The 24,025-nt window shown below is 39.0% G+C and overlaps 1 protein-coding gene across 9 annotated transcripts in view; it reads right to left on the bottom strand.

The window, feature by feature from the left end:
* Positions 1 to 24,025, bottom strand: part of kmt2cb (lysine (K)-specific methyltransferase 2Cb) — a 79,839-nt gene that overhangs the window by 29,047 nt on the left and 26,767 nt on the right. For 7 of the 9 annotated variants that reach the window (XM_044134284.1, XM_044134289.1, XM_044134286.1 and 4 more), the window contains 22 exons: positions 22,904 to 23,013; positions 22,649 to 22,758; positions 21,920 to 22,082; positions 21,665 to 21,836; positions 20,529 to 20,643; positions 19,022 to 19,197; positions 18,575 to 18,927; positions 13,622 to 13,702; positions 12,727 to 13,448; positions 11,234 to 11,353; positions 7,583 to 7,699; positions 7,257 to 7,361; positions 6,905 to 7,009; positions 6,444 to 6,625; positions 6,006 to 6,170; positions 5,812 to 5,918; positions 5,599 to 5,670; positions 5,306 to 5,518; positions 4,083 to 4,202; positions 3,692 to 3,817; positions 3,477 to 3,610; positions 806 to 998 (listed from right to left, as the gene is read on the bottom strand). In XM_044134284.1, the coding sequence (XP_043990219.1) occupies positions 806 to 998; positions 3,477 to 3,610; positions 3,692 to 3,817; positions 4,083 to 4,202; positions 5,306 to 5,518; positions 5,599 to 5,670; positions 5,812 to 5,918; positions 6,006 to 6,170; positions 6,444 to 6,625; positions 6,905 to 7,009; positions 7,257 to 7,361; positions 7,583 to 7,699; positions 11,234 to 11,353; positions 12,727 to 13,448; positions 13,622 to 13,702; positions 18,575 to 18,927; positions 19,022 to 19,197; positions 20,529 to 20,643; positions 21,665 to 21,836; positions 21,920 to 22,082; positions 22,649 to 22,758; positions 22,904 to 23,013 (3,761 nt within the window). The remainder of the gene's footprint in view (positions 1 to 805; positions 999 to 3,476; positions 3,611 to 3,691; positions 3,818 to 4,082; positions 4,203 to 5,305; positions 5,519 to 5,598; positions 5,671 to 5,811; positions 5,919 to 6,005; positions 6,171 to 6,443; positions 6,626 to 6,904; positions 7,010 to 7,256; positions 7,362 to 7,582; positions 7,700 to 11,233; positions 11,354 to 12,726; positions 13,449 to 13,621; positions 13,703 to 18,574; positions 18,928 to 19,021; positions 19,198 to 20,528; positions 20,644 to 21,664; positions 21,837 to 21,919; positions 22,083 to 22,648; positions 22,759 to 22,903; positions 23,014 to 24,025) is intronic. The other 2 variants (XM_044134285.1, XM_044134290.1) reach the window with 2 other exon arrangements.

Below are 24,025 nucleotides of genomic sequence, written 5' to 3'. Positions count from 1 at the left end.
AGACCTACAAGAAAAAAAAACTGTTCACCTAACTCTACAGATGCTTTGGTCAGAAGAGACCAAAATTCAACTTTGCCAGCAAAATGTTATGTGCGGAGGAAATTAACCCTGCATATTATTCTAAATATTCCCATACTGAAGGTGGCAGAATCATGGAGAGGGGATGGTTTTGTAAAGGGGGCATGTGAGGAGGAGAAATTTTACCCTTTTTAATGGGAGGCATATTCTAGAAAACAACATATCAGCAGCTTGAAAACATTTAAAAACTGGGCTTCATGTTCCACCAGTACAGCACAGGCCAACATCAACACAGAGCTATGGGTGACAGCAGCTCAGTCAAAGTTCAGAAGTAAACCTAATTTGAATTTGACACAAGCCTTGAACCTGAGTGACCTTGAGCTTTCTTGCAGAGAACAAAAAGAAACATTTCCTTCTTCACATGTGCAAAGCTGGCAAAAACTTGAAATTGTAACTGTAGTAGAAGGTGGTTCAACAATCTCTTTGTAAGAAAATATTTAATCATGTATCATTTAATTTCCACTTCACACCATGCATTAGTTAGTTGAGCAAATAAAATCCCGATAAAGTACATTAAAGTGCGTGGTCATGATGCAATAAAATGAAATAAGTTCAAGCGTTATAAGCAATTTTGGAATGCCGTGTGTTTAGGAACAGAGGAGAGAAATTTGTAATCAGAAACAAACCGTTTTCTTGATATATTCAATATTTACCCTACAACATTGCATTCACTGCATGAATTACATCAGAGCTAATCACTTGGAACAAAATCATTGTTTAGACATACGTGGTGCTGCCGGCCTGGAGGGAATGGATGCTGCTGATGCACTTAGCAGCGGGTCTGATGTTGAATCCAAGAAGCCTGCCGTGGGCTGCTTCCTCTCCACGTAGCTTTGCCCGTCCTCCAGCAAGCCTGATTCGACCCCCTGCTGTCTGCTCTGCTTGCTTTTGTCCAGTAGGGCCTTTCCAAAGAAAGCCTCCTGAAAAAGACAACAAACAGGACCAGTCAAAACCATGTCGACGACGATAAATACCGTAAGAGGCAAATGATTATTGAAAAAGATGAGATTGACAATACAAAACAGAAAAATAGCTGGAAAAAACTTTAACAAATGTGCACAATACAAGTAAAACTGAAATAAAAAGATCAGTACCATTTTTTTCCTGGTCAGTATAGGAAGAAAGTAACAAACATTGTTCTGCTGTACTGTTATACACAATGACGGCCCTTGACAACTGAACAGAAACTCTAGACACGCCACACTTTTTGGCAAGCAGGTGAAGTAGAAAATATGTCTGGACCACAAAAATGAAATCATAAAAATGTATTAATTGATATTTTAATAAAAAATGTATACTTTGTCTCGTGGCCTACCTTTACAATTTGAAGAACATTTGAATTTGTGTCTTTTCCAAAAGCCCCCGCATCAGGGAAAAGATTCACCCTAAAACCTTTACATACATCTGCCTCAAACATTTGTGCTAGTGGGCTAAACTTGGGATCATTTTTGAATTGTGGTCAAAGGCTGCACATGACACATCTACCCCCAGGCTGCACTTTGGAGAGCCCTCCTCCAAATCATCAGTCACATGGTTCTGACCCCTCAGGATCGACCTCCACTAATCAGCTACATCCCAGCTATCCTCAGCAACATGGAACAGTGCTCACTGCTGCACTGAGACGGTAAAGCTCGACGTGTTATCTCAATAATTAATGGAATCTGCTTCACTGTGTAAGACTTTTAGGTTTTCTCCTTAATGTGGTGGGATAAAGAGTGGCAGTGACAGCCACCACTGGCTTAATGCACATCACCTATCGAGGTTTTGGGCAACACAAAGTGACACTAAGATACTGGCTGGGGACAAGCAGCCATCTACAGTTAAGCCTTTGTATGTCAATTCACAAGAAAGAAAGGAACCATTTAAAAAGTTATGACAGTAGACAAGCATGCTCTACTCAGAGATACTTCATGATGCTCCATCTTTTCCAAAAGGCCCACAGAGGGGGTTGGAGTGCATACTGGCAAGTAGTTTCAATGCAACTTACTATGCCTTCCCTGCCTTTCCCAGGGGTGAAAGAACAATTTTCAGAAAGACGTAGCTCAAAACAGACTGACTTTTTTTTCCATAAAACTGTACGTTTGAAAAAGAAAAACAAACGTTAAATTCACTAACATTACAATACAGATTTGATCTAATTCACACACTAAAACTCATATAACATGGAATGTGTTGATAAAATAAGCAACACATTCCATATGTAGGTTTCCGTGCACATCGAATTACAACTGAAAACCATTTCCATTAAGAAAAAAACCAAAAAAAAAACCAGATTAATGACATGAAATCCAACCGTGGCTACATGGATGCATAAACAAGAGGCAGAGATTCTCACACAATGATAATCTTGAGTTAAGAACACAAAAGTAACATTATCTCTGCCACGACAATTATGTATGGATTATTACAGTTATAATAATAATAATAATAATAATAATAATAATAATAATAATAATAATAATAATAATAATAATAATAATAATAATAATAATCTATATTTTTCTGTAGTTCTAATACAGAAATATGGCACAGAAATTCCAACATCATTCCACACTCAATTTATTTTCCATAAGATCTGAAAAATGGGCCAGTAAATGTTCAAACTTGTCTAGACTTTTTGAGACACTGTGTAGAGACCTTGTACATGAAAACCAGCTAAATTTAGCAGGTTCAAATGGCCTTTGTGCAGAATGTGATACGTTTTTCAACATTAACCTGCTACTGTTGGACAAAAACCTGGACAGAATAGATACAAGTAAGACAGGACATGAAATCCAGGACAGGCAACATAAGTCAAGAAAGTAGCTACTGGGACCAAAGTAAACCTTACTTTGTGCTGTACAATAGTCCACAACTATGACACTTACTTGTATCAGATTGAAATATAGAAAGAGTTAATTGAAAAGAATTAGACTAACAACTAACATTTCAAAAACTAAAATTCTAAACTAAAATAAATTTGATTTTAGTCAAAAACAGGGCGAGTCGAATTTAAAAATGTGCAGTCAAAACGAATACTGGTCAGGCATATAAACTGATAGCTTCCTAATTAGTCAGGCTTTCTATAGTTTACTGTTTAATAGACATGTTGCAGATTAAAAACTGTGCTGGTTGCTGCATCTTGACATTCCAAGCCAGCCCTCTACATGTAATGACTCGTAAATATCCTAACAGCCAAACGTATATTTACTGTGAGCGGGGAAAAGCATGAGAAGTCAGCTGACCAGCAGTGCACAATGACAGAATGAGAACATGTGGCTCTACAGTCCACCTTATGTAACTGGAGAATATGAATGTATTATATATGTAAAAGATTAATATATACATATGTAATACACAGATAAGTGGCAGATATAAATATTTTTTAAATAAACCATTACATACTCCAGATTACTGACCTGCAGATAGGCTGGAAAAGCTTCTTCCAGCTTGGTCTTCTTTTTTCTGTAGCGTTTTTTAATCTTTTCTGGGACCTCTTGCCCTCTTGAGGGCGTCTCATCCAAAGGCGTTTCTGGCTGGGCTTCTGTCCAACCTGAAAACAAAACATTATTTTAGAAATTTCTGAGTCCAACGACACAAATTTAAATTATGTGCATAGTTTTGGTGCACTGACCTTCATCTTTACTGATGGGATTCTCTGACACAGAGCCAGACGAATCTTTTCTGCAGAGGGATCGCTTTGCTTTGCTTGGACCTTGGCCTGGCCGGCTTCTTTGACGGACCATGAACCCCCCAATGCCTGATAACAAGCAAAAACAGATTTACTTGCAGACTTACATTTAAGTGCAATTTACCATTTCAAAACTGAGGCTGACTCGTTTAAAGCCTAGCCTTTCTCTGTCTCTGTTAAGTGGCAAAATAATGCAGGCTTGAAAACACCAGACAGAGCCCTCTGTGCATCTGAGGCAGTGAGATGGCAGCACATCTCTGCAGCTACAACGCTGGGCATGTACTGCACCATTTTATGCTTCAGGAGAGCTGTCTCCTTGGATCAGGTGCCCTACCCGGTCGGTACGGTTTCCTCTTCCTCTTCTTGACGCCGTCGGCCCCTTTGGAGTCATCTTCCGCTGGCTCTCGCTCCAGGCTTGAGTCAGACTTTGTCTCGCAATCAAGGAGCTCCGCCTCTGTAAGAGGTAGAGAAGAGATGATTAGTGACAGCCCAGCAGCTGAGAGCACCCCGGTTAGGCCCCTCAAAACAGTAACGGGGTCAGTTTCATCCAAACCCCACTCTACAGCAAGATATTCACCTGATTGAACTTCAACTGCACAAGTTCCAAGAGTGAATATCGTCCTATTAAATGTACACTGATCAAAATAGACCAAAGACTACTTTAGTAAACAAGTGAAATTTTAATTAGTTACATTGAGCACATGCTAATATATCAGCTGTTTTTCATTATGTGATTATTTCACACAATGATTATTGCTAGCTGAACATTAGTCAATCAGATAGTTACCAACACCACAAGGTCATTACTGAAGAAGCTGGCTGTTCACAGTGTGCTGTACGAACATATTAATGGAAAGTTGAGTGGAAGGAAAAACTGGGGCAAAAAGTTGCACAATGTTTCGTGTTGATGTTTTAGCAGGCAGTGATGATTTCAGCACCACTGTGTTTTGCCTAATCCAAAGTCAGTGTAGCTATTTACCAAGGAGCACTTTGTGTTTCCCACAGCTTCACTCAGCACCTGCCTCCACCGTCAGTAGTACTAATCCTTGCTTTAATGACCACAGTATCATTATGCTTGATTGGCCAGAAACTCATCAGACTTGAACATCACAGAGAACCTGAGGACTCCCGTCACGGGGAAGATATGAGACACCAGAACCAATAATCAAATTAAACTGAAAGTTGCTGTTAAAAGGTACCTGGGCCTCCATAACAGCATGGCAATGCATCAGTGTGTTCCATGTCACAACACACTGATGCAATACATAGACATACTAGTCATTAGGCCAATATTTCTGTATTAAAAAATAGCTCTTCTGTTTTCTATAATGTTCTATTTTTGCTAGACACTGAGTCATGGGTCTTCTTTATTTACAAGCTATGAATGAACAGAAATAAACTCTTGAAATGTATGCCTCTCAGTGGAAGAAACCTTTCTAATCTTAAGATTAAATTTTTTATTTGAATTACAAAAATATATTAATTTCTAAACATATTTAATTTCCTAAAATGGGTCGGTACAACAGGATTACATACAGGTTGTGAGATCATAGATACCTCTGTTGTCCTCCATGTCTTCGTCTCGAGACAGTTCTGAAAGAGGGTCCAAGGGGGCCTGAAGCACTGCCACGCTGTTCTGGTTAATGATCTTCAGCTTTAGCTTTGGTTTGGGTTTCCGTCGTCGTGACGCAGCAGCAGACAAGCTCTGGAGCTGACAAAGTCCTGACTCTGTCAAACAAACCCCATCCTGGGTGTAGGTCCGAGACAGATCTGAACAGAAAAAAAACAGCAAAACAGGTTAAATAACTCAAAAATAAATATCCATTTCCTTTGACTTGCTTTAAACTTACCAAAATCTTTAGCTTTGGAAAATGTCTGTGTCACAAGTAGTGGCTCAGTGATCTCTCTTGTCTTTGTTATAACTGCAGTAGAACCAAAAGGACAAAAGCAGTTCAGTAATTTAACAAAGTAATTATTAAACATGTGGCAATAAAAACACAACACATTTGCTTTAATAAAAAAAACCCCAAAAAAACCATTGTGCTAAATCCCAACGCTCCCACCTTTTGTGGTCTTAAATGTTCGGCACATCGTGCAGTCGAAGCTGCTCTCTGCCGCCTTTTCTACATCATCTTCTGAATGAAGATTTTGACAAGAAGCATGAAACCATCTGCAGAGAGGAGAAGTTCAGATAGTTTCCAGAGAGTTAGTCAGGGTTCTCCTCCCTCCTTGACAGTTCTGCAGGAACAACACAGACCTGTCACACTGGCGGCACTGAACAATGATGGTGCCCTCGCTGTAGTCCACCAGGCAGACTGGGCATGATGTAAGACTGGCACAGGGAGCACACTGTGTGTAATTATTTTGCCAGTCACACCTCAGTCCTGGAGTGGTTGCACCACACTGAGTGCAGGACACACACCTGCAGGAGATGGGAGAAATACAATGGTTATTTAGCCCAAATTATTTCCAAGAGGAGAGAGATAAAAACAAAAAAACAATATGAGGCCACATATGTTAAATTAAACAATTGTTTTGTTTAACCTTAAAGACAACATCACAAAAAAGTCAAAAATTGGGAAAGAGTGAAGTTAAGAAAACCGAAATGTGACTCTGCAAGGCACCAGTTCAATTCTAATTTAAAAGATTTACTGCTTGAAGCCCATGTGAGCACAATGATCAAAGAGTTACTCACCACTTGCACTTCCAGCTGTCCTTAGGAACATTCTGCAGAGGAGGATCCAGACAGTATGTGTGATAGCTGATGTCGCAGTCGTCACACAGCAACAAGCGGCCAGGATCTGTGGCTTGCCCACAAGCCTCACACACCGTACACTCAAGACATCGCCAGCCTTTACTGAGCACCACCTTGGTGATCTGTAAACAGTAAAGCAGTAACAGACATGGGAAATGTAGTTTCTGCCCAGCAAGCTGTCTTTTAAGATCCTACAGAAAATAGGAAGTTCTCTATTAAGAAAGGGATGGAAGTCCAAATCAATCAGAGACAGAACTCAAGAATGGAAGGACAAAAACAAGGAAGGAAAGACATTGAAGGAAAGTAGTCAAGACATGAGGGCGTGAGGAAGGGAAACAAGGCAGAACAACAAGAAGGAGAGAGTAACAAGGAAGTAGATGAAAGAGGGGAAAAAACTATACCTTTATACCGACACAGAAGGGATGGTAGCACTGGCCACACTGTACACAGGCCAACAGACGTCCCTCTGCACCGAGACCAAAACTCCCACAAACCACGCACATGTCCTTAAAGGAAAGACAGATGTGAGTCAATAGATTTCGGTGCAATGGTCGAGTTGTGCCAGTAAGTTTCAGAGGTTAGAGTAAAACAAGGCTTGACAATTTCTATTTTTGTGCTGTTAGAAAAAACAACAACTCTGGAGGCCAAACTTTTGAGCAAACATTTTATTATGAGGCCATACAGCATGAATACTGAAATTCATGGTCAGGAATTTCAACTTAAATTCAGAATGAGCACAAAACAGATACAAACCTGTTTTAGCGTGAAACTGTCATTGCTGGAGAAAATTACGACCGTGTTGTGCATCGCATTTTCCTCCTCTTCTTTGAGGGGGTATTGTGTTTCCATTGCAGTGATCTGCAAATAAGAAGGGGAAAAAAAAAAAACACAAAAAAATAACATATAAATGGGAGAGCACAGGCTTTAAAACTATTTTATCACTGTCAAATAAAACTGTGTAACTTTTCTTTGCTATAGAACTGAAAATGCACAACCTTTGATTTGAACATCACTGCTTATAAAATAGCTACCGTTTGCTAAACTAAGTATATAAACAATCTCGCAAAGATCAATCATACCCCAGGGCTGATGGCGGGACTCACTCCGTTTTTCCCTCTGGCTCTGCCCCGTCCAGCTCTCCCCGACAGCCCTGCTCCTCTCGGCCTCCTCCTACCAGGAAAGCCTGATCCTCGACCCTGCAGATGAACAAAAAAAAAAAAAACAAACCAAAAAAAAAAAACAAAAAAAAAAAAAACACAAAATGGCCAATTCAGTCGAACCATGGAATCATAATTCATCGTCATACAAACTGAAAACGACAGGCCCAAGGTTGGTCTGATTGCAAAGTCTGCTTCTTTTCTGAAACACCTCCTTGGATGCTGAATGCCCAATTTGTTTAGCTAAAGGTGCAACTATTAACCAAGATGCTTCTTCTGCAGAAGATTTGCTAGACAAAAAAAATATACAATTTCTTAGCTCAACAGCTTCATTTCTAGTTCATTTAAGAGACTTTGTATTGTAACAACTGAGTTTTGTCAAACTAGGATTCCTTTATATATGCTAATTGTTATACTGAGAATTCATTCATTGACGGGACGAAGGAGCGACTGGACACTTTTTCAATACATATTTGCACTACATGCTAAAATTACACATTTCACAGATTGACTGAGGCCAAAATGGTTCACGAGTGATGTGAATGTCATGGTGAGGGGATAAAAACAAAATTTATTTATGATGGGTGACACATTTAAATCAATATTAAACATTGATATTGCATATTGTATGGTTCCAAGAAAGCAAGCCTAATTTTAACTTGACACCACTCTGTGCTTCTGCATTCAATAAAAATGAAGGCAGCAACTGTTCTTCAAATTAGAGCTGCAAAATATTCACTGGATCTTCACAATATATCAAAGCCATTGTTCCTACACAGCATGTTACATGTAAACAATATTGTGTAGGAACAACGGATGTTGAAAATATATAAATCAATTTTAAAAAAATCAACGTTTCTGCCCTCAGCTCTTTATGGCTATTTGTTACAATAAACTACAAAGGTTCACCATGAGTCTGTGGAGGTCTCTCTACAATAGCTGGTCATTATATATGAAAGCAAAAAGAAAAGAAAGAAGGGGGAAAATAAAGAAAATGAGGAAGAGCGGAAAGAAGGGAGGAAGAAGGAAGGAAGCTAAGTAAACTGAGTTAAGTTAGGCTAATAAACACACTCTGGCTAATTAACCAGAAATAATAGCTGGTAGTGTTAACACACTCTGGCTAATTAACCAGAAATAATAGCTGGTAGTGTTATTCTATAAGATTATATAGCAGAGCACATAATAATAAGCACGTTTGTTTACAAATGTTCTACTAAATTTCGCAAGCGTTAATCCTATAATTTGCGCTATTCTTCTAACACTCTGTACTTTCTCTTAGGAAAAAAGACAAATCACATATAAGTACATGAAACCTCTAATGCACCTTTTAATCACAGTGAACATCAACACATTCAATCTATGTGGAACTAAAATAAATGCTACATCCATTATTATAACCATGTATCCGTTTTGACTAAATCAGTCAGAATATGTTTATTAGTAAATACATTTTTACATTTAATTTTAACATAAATACCGTCTTTTCGTTATATTGACATAATCTCATACACACCATTACTAATGACGTAATGGCCTCTAATGTGCAATTTCAAATAACATCTGGTGTCCTCTGCCAGAAACTGAAATTGGTCTTTCAGCAGGATAATGAGTCAAAACAGTAAAAATAGTTTATCCGACACAAAATCAACGTTCTTCTATTGTCATCTGAGTCTTCACATTGAACTGCTGGTTTTCTGTAGGAGTTAGGTCTGACAAAAAAACAAAACAAAAAAACAAAAAAAAAAACTGAGTAAAGAGTGAGTAACTCACATGAGAAGGCTACCATTGCTAAGTGATTTCTTTTTCCAGTTTGTGGTTTTAAACTGTTACAAACAACAATCAAAATTTTTGCAAACAACAATCTGAATGAGTACTGGGTGACTGTTAGCTGTCATTTGTATTCAGTAGTAAAATAGACCAACACTCTTATTGCACCTTGGGCTCCTACTGACGACTCAACATCCCTTTTCCCTGACATGATCACCGAGAGGAAGGCTGTTGCAACAAGTCAAGCCTGCATAACTTTACAGGTAGACAAACCTCAAAAGCAAGCTCTCTCCATATTCTTCCCAAAATTACCATTCATTTCCACCACTAAACTGTACATTGAACATATTCTGGCTATAATAGCAATTATGGTTTAAAGTGTATCAAATTTAAGGTAAAAGGAAGCTCAAGATATATCCTTCAACAAAATGCAAAAGCTATGAATTAATAAAAATATAAATCATAGTTAGCACAATATTTTTCTAGCATTTAGCAAAAAGTCCCTATGTAACACATCCTAAATTAATGCCCAAGTAATGCTTTTTTGTTGTTGTTGAATCTCGATTGCGTGAAGCTCCTCGATCTACACGTCTGTTAGAAAGTGACTTCATAATACAGAGTGATTAAGAAAGTGAAGGCAGGATCTTCCTGAACAGGTTGCACAATGCCTTGGGCAGATTTCCCACAGGGGTTCGAAAGCTTCACATGACTGTCAACTTCCATCTGCTTGAACCTCCTAAAAAACTTTCCTAAAAACATTTTGGCCACATAGTTCAAATGCTCTTTTTGACGACCCAACTTCATTTAACCCTGAACTTGAACTCTCACAAAGGCTTTTAAAAAAAAGGTTAAAAAGGAAACCGTCTAAAATCCACCAAAATGTTGTACCATTCTTACAGTTAAAACATTTTAATAAAAAAAGGCCCAAAGGTTTTCTCAAGCTGTATGAAGCAACGCAGCACTGCCCTGCCCCACCTGTTGCTGCACATTGCCAGGCAGCTGTGCTGAATGAAGACTCCAACAGATTTACCAACTTTAAGAAAAATAGCTGTTTGGAAAAAAAAATAAAATCCTGATTGTTATAGATAATACAAAAAATTATTAAACCACACTTGGCAAGGTATGAGCAAAGCATGCTTCCCGAGCAGCCAGCAGCAGACTGGCTACTTGAGTAGACAGCCCAAACCGAAACTAATACATACTTGCTATATTTGTGCTAAACTATGAAGTCTAGAACAGTACACAAGAAAAAAATTCTGTGCAGTCAGCACCTGAAATGTAAAATAATTTTGAACTGATATTCATAAGTTATTTTCCTGCCTATGTATCAACATGACAAATAATGTTACGGTAATTATTGTAACCGTAACAATGACTTTTCTGTTTTTGTCAGTAGCATGACACAACGGTATTTTTTCCGCTCAATGCTGAGTAGAGATACGGAATGAGTAGATTACTCTTTACACTTGTTCAAAAAGGAATTACAGAAAACACAAAGTGTATAGTTGGCAAAGGCAGTCTGAATTCAGTGCTAAAGTGATTCTATAATATTTTGTGAAAAATCTAATACTCTTGTTCACTGAATTCAACTCCAACATGACAAATATTTTAAATCTTCTTCCTCACATTTTAGTAAGCAAAATTTCTTATGCCTCTTCTTACTCCAAAGTGTACGTCATCATTTATTGTTGGCAGCATTATAGACCAGTGAAGCTCAAGAATACTCAGAGAGCGAGCATCACAATAAAAACGGTCAGAGAGGGCAGCTGCTGCCCTGGCGTTTCTCGGGGGGGCCACTGTATTTACCACTCTGATGCTCCAACTGGGGCTGCCATAAGACTGCCTGGTCCTTGGGTCCCAACCCTCTGGCTGGTCTGGTGACCAGGAAAAGGGTGAGCACACAGTGCTATGGGGGCTCCATGCACCCTAAGGTAAGAAGGGATGGGTGAGAGGGTGAGAGAGAGTGAGAGAAAGAGGAGGGAGGGAGGAGGAGGGCGACAAAATGCAGCAACTTAAAAACAAAGCCGGCAAAGAAACCAAAACATACAAAGAAGGATGTTAAAGAAATGTGGTGAGGTTCTCATCTAGTAACTTTAGATTAAGTCGATACACATTCATTTAAGGAAGGATCTTAAAAGCCAGAACATCTACAAGTTATTAAGTGACATGACGAGTTAAAGCTAATCCTCATTTTCCATGCACCTAGTTTAAAGAGCGAAACTTGGACAGGCAAATGTGTTAGTTACAGTTTGTATAGAAGAATTTACTAGCATTAGCATGGCATTATAAATTAGAAAAGAGTGGGAAATAGACCTCTTACATCTCTTTATGGCAATCATATGTTTGGCATGCTGACAAACAAGCAGCTGCATTCGCACAGCAAAACATCAGCGCATTAGCCATGCTTGACTGAAGAGACTGATTTATGCTTTTTAGGAAAGATTTTCCCATACTGGGCGCAGTAAATTAATTTGAGCCCTGTAATGCTTATTTAACAGTTAAGATATACTACCTCTAGAAAAAAAAAACCTTTATTCAACTGAACTATCTCTCCTGCACTCGCGTCATTTATAACAGATAAGCAGCCAATGGCACAATTCAATATTTTTTGAGAAAATTCTACGTTCTGTATGAGGCAGACTTAGGACGCCAATATCAAAATAATCTGAATATTTGGTGTTTAATCTCCCTCAGCCACTCATAGTACATTATGTAAACAATAAAAGTATTTACTACTGCTGTTTCTGACTTAATGGATGTTCATCCTATGTCAATGCATGTTAATGACATGATCATGAGATGAATAGAAAGACAGATGATGATGATGATGATGATGATGTTTGAGGTGGATACCAGTAGGGAATGTTAGCAAAATATCTTCAATCCACAAAACCTCCATCTCCTATGGGGATTTACAAAAAAAAAGAAAAAAAAAAGACTGCCCTTCCTGCATAGTTTTGAACGCAGTGTTACAAAGGGAGTAGAAAAATAGCCACTTTTGTGCTTTACTTGTGTAGGGCACTGTAAGAGGTAAAATAATGTTATAGACAGAAACAAACAAGTTCTTATCCCAAGCCTGAAGCTACTTCAATCACACAGAAACCAGTGACAGAAAAACTCTGATCATGTTTCAAAGAGCATGACCCATAGCTAACACACAAAGAGGTAGTGAACTAGGTGCTGATACCTATTAAAATGGCTTTGAATTTTTATCTGAATTGCAACAGGGAATCAGGTAGTAATTCCCACTGTGCCAACGAATGGTAGTAATCTCAACGATTAGCAGCTTGGCGTCATACCTGTTTGACCCGAGGCCTCCCAGGAGAAAACTTCCTCTTTGTGATGGCCGGTTTTCCCATGCCAATCTTCGGCGTGAACGGTATGAGGTTTGTTGTTGGTATTATACTGCTGTGGTCACTCAGCGTGGGTAGGATCTGGGTCTGAGACGGGTCTCTGAGAGGCATCCCTCTGGCTAGAGGAGAAGAGTGTGAGGGAGAGGAGACCATTTCGGCCAATCTCTCCACAGCTGTCTTGACGGGTTTCTCCTCTAAAGACAAACCAGGAAATAACACATTGGGCTTGCTGTCCAGTGTAGAGTTCATCTCCTCTGATCTACTAGAAGTTGAAGGCTTAACAGTCTCTGCCAGGTTCGTGTGAAATACACCCTCATTCGTCTCTTTGTTAGGTTGTTTAGGAGCAGTTTCCAAGAAAGAAGCCTTCACTACATCCATACTTGAAGTTTGGTGTAGTGCGACTTCCATTGGCTGTTCCATGAAAGTTACTGATGTAGTACTTGGTTCTTTGGTGGTTGAGATGATGGCCTTAAAATCCTTTGTGCTGGGGTCGACCGTGCCCTGCTCAGGGCAGGCCTCTGTATTTGCTGGCTTTATTAGCAATGTGATATCCTGCGTCTGTAGCGCCTCAATGGGCTGCTGGACAAGAAAGGGTTCCTGGCTCGGAGATGACAATGACGCAGAACTGTCTGTGGACGTGAGCTGGGGTCTAGCTGCTGGTTTTGTTTCTGTAAAAGAGTAAACAAAAGTTGGTGTTAAGAGCATAAATGTATTCAACATAGTATTTACAAATAAAAGAAAATTGAGGGGCATGGAACCTAACAACACTTTCAGCTGTGAAACCCTCACAGCTGATAGCCACACAATTTGTTTGCAATAAATTAAATCGAAATGTACGAACCTGGATTGAATTCTGCTGTAATTTTGTTGACGGAAGGTTCAGTACTCTGCATCTCAACAGCATCTGCTCCTCCTTGGGCTTCTAAAGAGAGAAACAGAAACACACTTATTAGTTTACAAAAATACTACAGCGACAGGATAATAGCATATTGTAGAAAATCACCAACAAGCAAGCTAATGAAAGGAACTGTTTTAGGTTTTCGCTGCCTCAACTAGCCCTGATGAATGATCCGCAGGCCGAACACTAAAAATCCAATTATTTTCCAATCAGTGAATGCACCTCATGCTGGAGGTACCAAATTGTTCTGGTAACAGGACCCTTTAATGTAAAAGCTGTTGCTATGTTAAAGGTAGCTGTTTGATGCAAGTTGCTAAAAAACTTATAAAACAATAATTCTTACATTTTTTCATCTTTGTTCTGAAATATTAGTGAAATCCTGCACTGACTGATCTCAGACACTATAAAATCACTGTGATCTCAACGCAAGTAATTAATCACAGAATTCTTAATTTATCCTTACTGTATAAAATAACACTATTGTTCTCTGTAGTTCTTCAAGAGAAATCAAAATTGATTTTAGTCCATCAGAGCTTTACAAAAATAGCAGGAATCTAGCACAAAATCTCTGATCGGTGTGGATCTCATTGTTATTGACAAGAATCCTAAGGAGATGGATAGCACCCACAATAACCAATAGAAAAGTAAAATAAAACAACAGCAAAAACAATATAGAAACTACCACTGACAGAAGCAACTACGGTGCAACTGGTTGCTATTAGGGGACTACTGGCCAGGATGCACTTGAAACCATTGTTTTGCCTTTTAACAAACTGGTGACAACTATGCCCTTACTCTAGTGTTTTATGTCCAATGTCTGTTTTGTTTAAAAGCTATCAATTCATTTAACTTGTGCTGTATGAATAGAACCAGTCATCCCTGGCTATCAGAGATCCACACACCGAGCCAATATTCTGCCAGATAGCATCTGACAGTACAGACAGCCTAGTCTTAAGGAGGCACCCACTATTTCAATCCACAAGTTCCCATGTCACACTGATCCTGACACACACATGCACCTGCTACGCATCAATGCCAGGGAAGGGAGTAACCATGACAACCAACATCCCAGGGTCTGTGTGCTCTGGGCTCATGAGTGTGCAGCTTGCAGGTGCTCATCCGGTGCTCATGCCGGAAAGTAAATTAGGAAGATGGGCCTACAACCATCTCTTGCCTTCAGCTATTGACCAAGCTGAACACACATTCATTATAATGAACTCCTTCCAACATTTTTTACTCACTGAATAAGCAAACTAAACAGTTTAGTTTATTACATAACTAAAACTCTGCAAAAAAATAAAAAATAAAAAATCCTAAAGTTAGGACTAACTTGCACATGCAGGGCAGATTTAACAGCATCTATTAAACATCAATTAACCTGGAGCCGTGCTAAATCTGGCAGTCAAACAGCTCAAATAAAGAATTTTATTAAAGTACCCATTTGGGTGTATGCCAGACGAGTAATAATTGCAGTTGTTATCTTGTTAAATGTCATATTAAATTCCTTCTAGAGCGATGCAACCGAGGTTTGCATGAGTGAGAATGAGATTTTTACATTGTGACTAATACCAGCAGTATCTCTACAGTAGTCAAAATTACACTGCTAGTTAATTACATCTGGTAAACAATTCTTAAATTAGTCTAAAGCATTGATTCAGTTACTTAAATCTTACTGCACATATAAAGAGAACACAAATAGATATTTAAACAGTTGCACCCTTTTCTCTTATCCATCAGTAAGAAAACCAGAAAGCTGTTTCTAGAGAGCATGAAGTATAGAAATATTGGCTACTGGTAAACAGTAAAGATAAAATAGAACATCAAACTACGTCATTCACGCTCTGTGATGTCGCCACAGTCTGACGAGCCTGGTGTGTTATTAAGCAGATTAATACAAAATAAACATTACAGACTAATACAAGAAAGTGTGGCCTAAAGTAGAACTGTGCAGTACAGCAAATAGCAACGGTCATCACAACATCACGGATTTCAGTACAGTAATAGCAAAAGAATGTTTTGTTGTAGACCGTTATGTTTTAAATGATGTCATGCAACTTTTCCTACTTGCTAATTGTCAGCAGATTACATACAGTAACACGGCCATCCTTTTAGACAATTTGAGAAAGCCTAGCTGATATTATGATTTTATGACTTTGTGGAATAATTCAAAACTACAACAGTTATTTGGAGGCACACTTTAATGTGTTTCAAAGCAACACCTCAAATACACCACTTTCTTGTGTGACATCACGGAAAAATTAAAAGCAACCAGGAGGGATTAGGTAGAGAATTGTGTGCCTCCACAACTCCGGTTCATCCTTGGATACAAATATCCAGATACTTGATGTTGCCATGTTTATCTATTCCAGCAATTATGCACGAATAAAGACAATGATCCACCATCTTAAAGTTTAAGGAGTCGTGTTCCGAGTCCCAGAGACTCTTTGAATCCCCAGAACAAAAAACCAAAAGATGTTGGCTGTAGCTGAAAACAGTCATTGTTCACATTATTAATCCTGTACTTATATGGAAGATCACATAGAAAGAAGCAAGCTATTATGGTATACTGAACATAAAACACTGTAGTACTTTTATGAATCCACTGACGCACAAAGACATTAACTTTTGGAGAAAAGTCCTGTGAAGTATTTGGCCAAAACAAAAGAAAAACAGTGAAGCTTGAAATCCTGAGAATGCCATTCTGACTGTGAAGGACAGGAGCTCTAGCATCATGTTGTATGGGTGTTTTTCATAAGGAAAGTGTGTGGAAACATTAAAGCAACATTTCAAGGAATCAGTTAGGAAGTTAAACCTTTGCACAAATGCTTCTTCCAAACAGACAATGACCCCAAACCCCACTAAATTCATTAGAAAATGGCTTACGAACAACAAAGTTAATGATTTGGAGCCCTGAATTTAATCCCATAGAAGATTTAGGGGCAGAGTTTAAAAGGTGTGTGTGTGAACAAGGTAGCATGCAAACCCAACTCAGTGGCACCATTTCTGTGAGGAGGAGTGGGCCAAAATTACAGCAAACGTAGAAGCTTGAGGAAGGAGACAGTTGATGTGATGAACTGGTCAATTCATCTGGCTGAACGAGCTCCACGCTCACAAGTATGATAAACACTTGCAAACAGCCGTAACATATTTTTAAAAAAGGAAAAGAGGGGAAAGCTGTGCTTTTCTAGCCAAATCTAATAAGGGGCTTGTAAATGACCAGAAGTAGAAAAAGAGTGAGCATCTGTGCCTAGTGTGCAAAGCAAGCAGACAGACTGTGTCAGTAGTAATGAATGAGCCAGCATTGCTTCAAGGCAGGTTAGCAGACAGGGGATCAGTGATACAATCATAATACTCTCATCCATTCTCTACAGTCAGTTGAGTGGGCTGTCTCAACAAGAGTGGGCAGGATAGTGAGCTGCCACTGGCATCCCTAACCTAGCTTGCTGTACATATTTGGGGAGGAATTTTGCACTTTAGTCCTGGCTGACCTCACTTGGACCAGATTACAGTGCAATGTACTGTACATAGGTGTTGGTCTTAGTTTTGGAATGAGTGGAACTCTGAAATGGCTCTTGGTCCAAATAAGATTATGAGCATGTGGGTTTCTAACAAAAATTGCACATCCATGTACAAGTCAATAAAAAAAAAAAAATAGTATAAATCTTGACTGTCTGGTCAGTTTCCCAAAATTATAAGCTAGGTTTATCAAATACAGGTAGACTTTACCTAAAAGAATAACTACTTAGTGGTTTAACTGAAATCTAGACTTTTGACATTTATTACCAAAATATGCTTCTTAAATTAATACAGAAAACAAATCTTTCATTCTTGCTCAAAGGCAATCCATCCCAACTTACATATACATTAAAGGGAACCCATTATACTTCCTTTTAAACAAGTTAGGATAGACCTACAGGCTACACAAAACATTACATTTTTTCACATATAATGAGATTTCCCTCATTTTGATCTCCGTTTATAATGAGCTGTTTAAGGGCCTCCTGTCTCTTATGTTAAGTTACTGTTGGCCACACAGCAGCAGTGGAAGCGTAAACTCTGTTTACACTCGCACTTTAGACACATGAAAATGGTTGCAGACAGATGTACAACTGTACATCTTAGCCCCTGAGTCAGATCCAGAATGAATGGACTGAACAAGTCAACAACAAAACACTTGCTTTTTCAGCAGCCATTGTACGGCGCATACAGCGGTAAAACTAGCAGACTAGCTCTGCTTGTGTTCATAGGAAACAGAAAAGTTCCCACTGACTGTCATGAGTATTGGGAGGTCTTTTAAATGGCTCATTTTCCAGACACCAAAAACATTACTTTATTGCCAGAAAATGGCCAGTTGTTTTTTAAGCACAGTAGAGACCATAAAGGAATTTAAAAAAATTAATTGTACATAATAGGTACTTTTAAGGTAATTTAAAATCAGAGAATTATGAAGAACAACACTGTTTTAATTCGCTATTAGTGGGACACCATATAGTGGTGTGCGAACACTCAGATGTTTGCTTGAAAATAAGGGGGTGTTTCTTTCTGTGCTGCTGCGGTACACACAACTCTCCTTTCAATTTTTTTTTATCTTCATAAATAGTAACTTTCACAACTTCATTAACACTGATATTAAAGTACAGGCTGGTATGGCAAACCATTTCTGAACTATATCTCTGTGGCCAACAGTTCTTTGAATGAAACCCTGGGTTTCATTTTCAGTCACACACGCTGAAGCTTGGTGTATGATGCAGCCATTGTTCAACATATTCAAAAACGCAACAATTTTTGGGCTTATCTTCTACGAATTCAAGATTATTTGATCAGCAAAGAGAAAGGGAGAAAAAGATAGAGAGAATCAGAGACTGAAGTGTGTGTAATTTTTGAACAAAGACCCACCAGGCTTTTGGTCTGGCATGGGCAACTTCTCCTCCTGGACGGTGGCTTGAGCAGGCTCTGGATCAGAGTGCAATGGAACAGCGAGTAATTCCGGTTTGGAATCATTGTGCATTTCAGGGGACAGCTGAACGCCAGGTTCAAGGTCTTTGTGCTTTTGAGCCGGCGGTAGGCCAGTCTCAGAGTCTATGTGCATGGGGGCTGGTTGAGGACTGAGCTCTGGGCCAATGTCCATGTCCTCTGCCTCCAGCGCCCGCTCTGCAGCAGGAGACCTGCAGTTGGAGCAAACATAGTCCTCCCTGGGGTGGATTTCTCCATGGCCTGAGTTCTGACGCTCACATTCCAGGTGTAGCCATCTGACAGGAGTGCAAAGGAATCCACAGGATTGTTCAACAAATGTTTCTATAACACAAATAGTAAGCCAAAGGCTAAGCACGTTTTTTTTCTTACCTTTTACAAGTCTGGCAGAGTAGTAAGTCTTTCTGATGCTCAGGGTCCAGGATGCAGGAGCACATTGGACAGCACAGAGCGGGGTCCTGGTTTTGGACACAGTTCTCACATAAAAGACTGGTGTGGTGCCATTGTCCACTGGTTCGTGTTCCACACTGGATGCAAACCCTGCAGTTCTGTGGAGAAAGTGGCATAATATGCTAGAGCCATTTAGAACAGGCATAGTACAAAAAAGAGAGGGGTCATTTCATTAATAAATATATGCAAGGACTATTTAATCATAACTCTACCTTAATTATATCAATTTCCATTTGTTTTGGCTTCATGCTGAATCTTAACCATTTATCTCACTTAAAAGTGCTACATAAAATAAAACAGACTAGTTGACAGAAAGCCTGAAATAGGGAAGAGCAACAAGCTGCTGTTTTAAACCTGCAATAATTGTTTATAATAAAACCTTTTCAGGAAAATGGGAGTTAAAGCTTAGGAATGAGGCATAGAATTTTTTGCTATTGTCCATGAGAATGAGGAATCTAAACATAAAAGTGTGAATATGTAGACAAGATACATCTGAAACTCAAATAGGTATTGCACAGATTTTAAGCCTCTATGTTAAATTTGATATGCAAGACGAGCCAATGATAAAAATAAGTGGTTTCTCAGAAAATTTGGTTAGAAAATATTTTCTAAAAAAACATCACCTAATTTCTTTTTAACATCCACTTAAAGCTTACTCATGATATGTACAGTCACACAACTGAGTTTGCAGTTTATAAGACCAACGATCCACACAGCTCGACAATGTTTTTTTCTTTCTTTCTAAAGAGAAGAATCTGCAGCTCAATTCAACAGAGATGACGTCAGAGAACACAGCATCTTTCCAGCAATAAACTGGAAAGATGACTATTTTTTTTTTCGATCTGTATGTCAGAAAGACCGCACAACTCAGAACAAAACTGACACACATATGGAGACAGGCGCTGATGCTGAGGAGATGTGAGCATCAACGATTTGTGTTGGCTGCATGGTTCTGTGCTGAGTCAAGCAGAGAAGCCAAAATGTGGTGGAACTCTTCACCTCCTGCTTCCTTCTCTGTGACCAACTCCAACATAACACTTGTGCATGTACACGCAAGTACACTTTGTACTATCTTTTGGCACTGAGGTTGAACTGAAACCTTTAAGGGATCAGCTCCTCCGAGTCATTTCTTTCACACACAATGTGCATATTTGGGTCTAAGTCACTCTACCCAGCAACAGAGACTCAATGTATTTATTTTCTTCCCATCTACACACACTGAACACAACATGACTCTGCAAAAAAAAAAAAAAAAAGGGGAAATAGAGTGCCATTATGTAAAAACAACGATATAAATCAACCACAATAATTCCCCACTGTGACATTGTGTATCAAGTTTCACTCCTTTCATTACAGTTGAGTTACAATTACAAATAACTTCTTTTTTTTTTATCAGTCAGGGGATTGAGACGTTTAGGATGACTCCTACCTTACACCTCCACCCATTGGTTGGCAAAGAGTCAATAGCCGGTTGCAAGCAAAAGGTGTGGTAGCCTTTGTCGCACATGTCACACACAAGCATTTTAGTGTCCTCTCCTGGGTTCCTACAGGCAATACAGAAAACGAAGAGTGAAGTGATACCGTGTGATGTCCTAAACAGAACTTTTTGTCAGATTCAAAGTATTTTCTTTCATTTAGTCATATTTCAAAATTAGGTAGGCACGATCTGGATCATCTACAACTATTGTGAGTGTGTGCAACTTTATTATGATTTTTAGGTCGAAAGACAAACAGTTACAACAACAGACAAATGCCAACACTAGTTTTGGAAGACATGAATACATAAATACTGCATTAGATTTTTGCAGGACCTTCTATGTGGCAACTGATTCCAACAAGCTCAAAATGTTTACATTCCTGCTGTTGCAAATTTTTAAACAACTGAATCAGAAAGTGTTTATATCCTATTATTTGCACAATTTAGTTTGCCGTTTTTTGATGCACAAATATACAAGTACAGTTTGTACATTTCATTTTTAAATTATCCAATTCGGTTTCACGTTTCGTACAATATATTTGAATGTAACTTCACAGTATTTTTTTTTTCTTATTGGAACCTCATACTTCAGAATTTTTGTCATTATGTTCTTTGTGTGAATCTGAATGTTTCTGTTTACCCATCACTTTACTGTTGGTACTCCTGAATTTCCCTTCTACGGGACAATAGAGGATATTTCTATTCTAAACTTGCAGTACAAAGCATTAATGAATGGCTGGCTCTTTACAAGCGTAATGTTAATACAAAATTTCAGAAAATGTTGACTCTAGTGCAATTGACAGTTTATTGCACAAGATATGATAAAGTGTGCTAAACAATTAAAAAACATTTGGGATTTCTGCACAAATGTAAGACTTAAGCCTCAATGGGCAGTTTATGTAAAGGTCAGAGGTTACATGAATTAAGCTTCAGGGTTAAACTCCCCAGTTCATTTTTCACAAGCCACAGAGGCAAACAAAACAACATGCATCATGCCTGGGAGCAGTGCAGAAACTAAGAAGGACTACCAGTGAAAGAGACAGGTTATTTGTAAGGCTTCATTTAGGTGGGAGGTTAAAGTGACTCACTTGCATGTCTGGCAGACTTTGCACTCTGGGCACTGCCAACCTGCCCTTTTTAGAGGGGTCACTGCTATGTCCAGGCACATCCCGTGGTAATGCAGACCACAACTGGTGCAGAAGAGCTGGTCTAGTAGGTCCCCTGGGCTATCGCACAGCACGCAATTTACATCGTCTACAACTATCAAACCAAACACAACAGGCACATCAGTAAATATCTAGCACATGATATTCTTTACCTAATTATGCAATTTGTTAACTTACATTTGTGAATTGCCAATTCAATATGTTCTGGGCAGTGGAGTGAAAGACTTCTAATATCTTGAAATGTCCCAGCTGCCCCTGCGCAGGGGTAATGGTAGAGTTGAGCACATCCTTCTGCACAGCACTTAATGGAGGCTCCAAGGCGCTTACAGTATGCACAGTGCTGTAGAGACAAAAAAATAAATAAAATTACATAGATTTTTGTAAAACCAGTCTTTGTCTGCAAAAGCATAATAATTATACCAGCTTCATTAAAGATCGTGACTAATACTGACTTTAAAAAAAGGAAGGATGATTTAGATCCTTCAACATTTCTGAAAAAAAAAAAAAAATTTAATCTGGATTTTAGCCTTAAGAGCAAAACAACAAAATCTCAAACACCTTCTATTGTCCACCAACTCCATGAGTGTGAACTAATAGCCACAGTGGAGATCAAGTGGCAGAATTGCTATTCAGCTGCTGGACCGATGGGCTGCAAACAATCAGAGAACTTTGAGCAGCAACACTGCTACCAGACACAGCCAACCGGCTACGAGAGCTGTGTGCTGCTGAGTGGCATGACCTTTTCCATTTCACAGCTGAGAGATCCACGCTGCCTCTCTGACCTTTACCAGTCAGCCTGATCCAGCCGCTTTTCTGTGCCTCAATGAAGCAGTCCCTCTCTGCTGCCCTGGCACATTAAGATGGTGTTAACACCCATTAGTCTACAGATGTTCTCCCTCCACTTACCTTTGTGCTCCCTGAGTCAATGGCTCTGTCCACATTAAGAAGAGATTGTCCCTCGCCCTCACAAACACCGTCAGACCACAAGGCACAACTCTGATGTGCCCAACATTGCCCTAAAAAATGTCAAGTGATAAAATACAAGAATAAAAACCTCTAAGGCAAACACTAGCAATCAAATGGGGTTCAAATATAAAGTTCCATTAACAGAGCAAAAAATAGCATGGTTTAAAAAAAAAATTAAGTTATCACCAATCCTACCTGACTCAAACAGAGACTGGACTTTAAGACCTTGTGGAAGGCCGACGTGAGAAAGCTCATCCCAAAATCGACTGGCAGAGTCTGGTTCTTCATGGCAGGTTTCATACCCACTGAGGGGGAGGAGGAGGCGAAGTTTAATACAGGAAGGGAGTTCAAAAAAATTCAAAATGATTTGATTGTACGTAGACTGTCAAATAGCTAAAATAAGGAGACAAGAAAACTGAAATGAGGGAGAGTAAAAGGCCAGTGAATTGTAGTGAATGAAGAGTCTGGTTGTCCTGAGTCATACAATGATTAAAACGGATGTTTCTTTAAGTTATACAACATAGGAAATAAATGAAAAAGCATTAGCGTTTCAAAGGTACCTTCATTTCAATCAACAGACAAAAAAATTAATAATTAGAAAAGATTGCTTTTGACAAGATTGCACACTCATGATAAGAATCCTTATTGTTTACAGCCTAATTATGTAATTATATTCACTTTCTTCTTACAACTGCACCGTGTTTGTCTATCATGGTGATTTAAAAAAAACAACATAAAAGGTACCTACTGCCTGGCAGACTGCCAGACCAAACCACACTACTCTCATGACAATATTGGGAACTGAGAAAACCAGAATTCAGTTTATTAAAGACACCAAAAAAACACTAGGCTGTTGTTCAAGAAAGTCAGAAACAGCAGTGACTGGCCATTTGAAAAATGAGGATCCAATCTCTCTCTGACAACAACATTCAGTGAAGAAGAAGACCACAGGGTTACATAGAGTAATCCCTGCTTCTTTGATAACAGTGTTGTCTTTCATTTTGGGAATCGCCGGTCACCCTGAAGCGATTCCCGCAGTGAAACTGAAAGCAAAACTGAAGTGGAAAAGAAAACTGAATTTTCCTTTCAGGCATGGATGGCGTGTTAGCAGATCCTTTAGACCGCTACGTTTTGAACGTGGAAAACCTTCAGTAGATAACAGGAATGGCGAACATATTATAGCAAGGATATTCAATTTCATCCTTAGAGTCAAATTCTGTCAATCTGTCACGGGAGTCTCCAGGAAAGTTGAGGAATTATGCTAAAACTAAGGGTCTGGGGGTTTTAATTATAGATAATTTTGTCCAATTATCAATA

Source organism: Gambusia affinis, linkage group LG12 (assembly GCF_019740435.1).
Source record: "Gambusia affinis linkage group LG12, SWU_Gaff_1.0, whole genome shotgun sequence".
Taxonomy (NCBI): Eukaryota; Metazoa; Chordata; class Actinopteri; order Cyprinodontiformes; family Poeciliidae; genus Gambusia; species Gambusia affinis.
The sequence above is the reverse complement of the archived record's forward strand: the minus strand, read 5'-3'. Positions and strand labels throughout refer to the sequence as shown.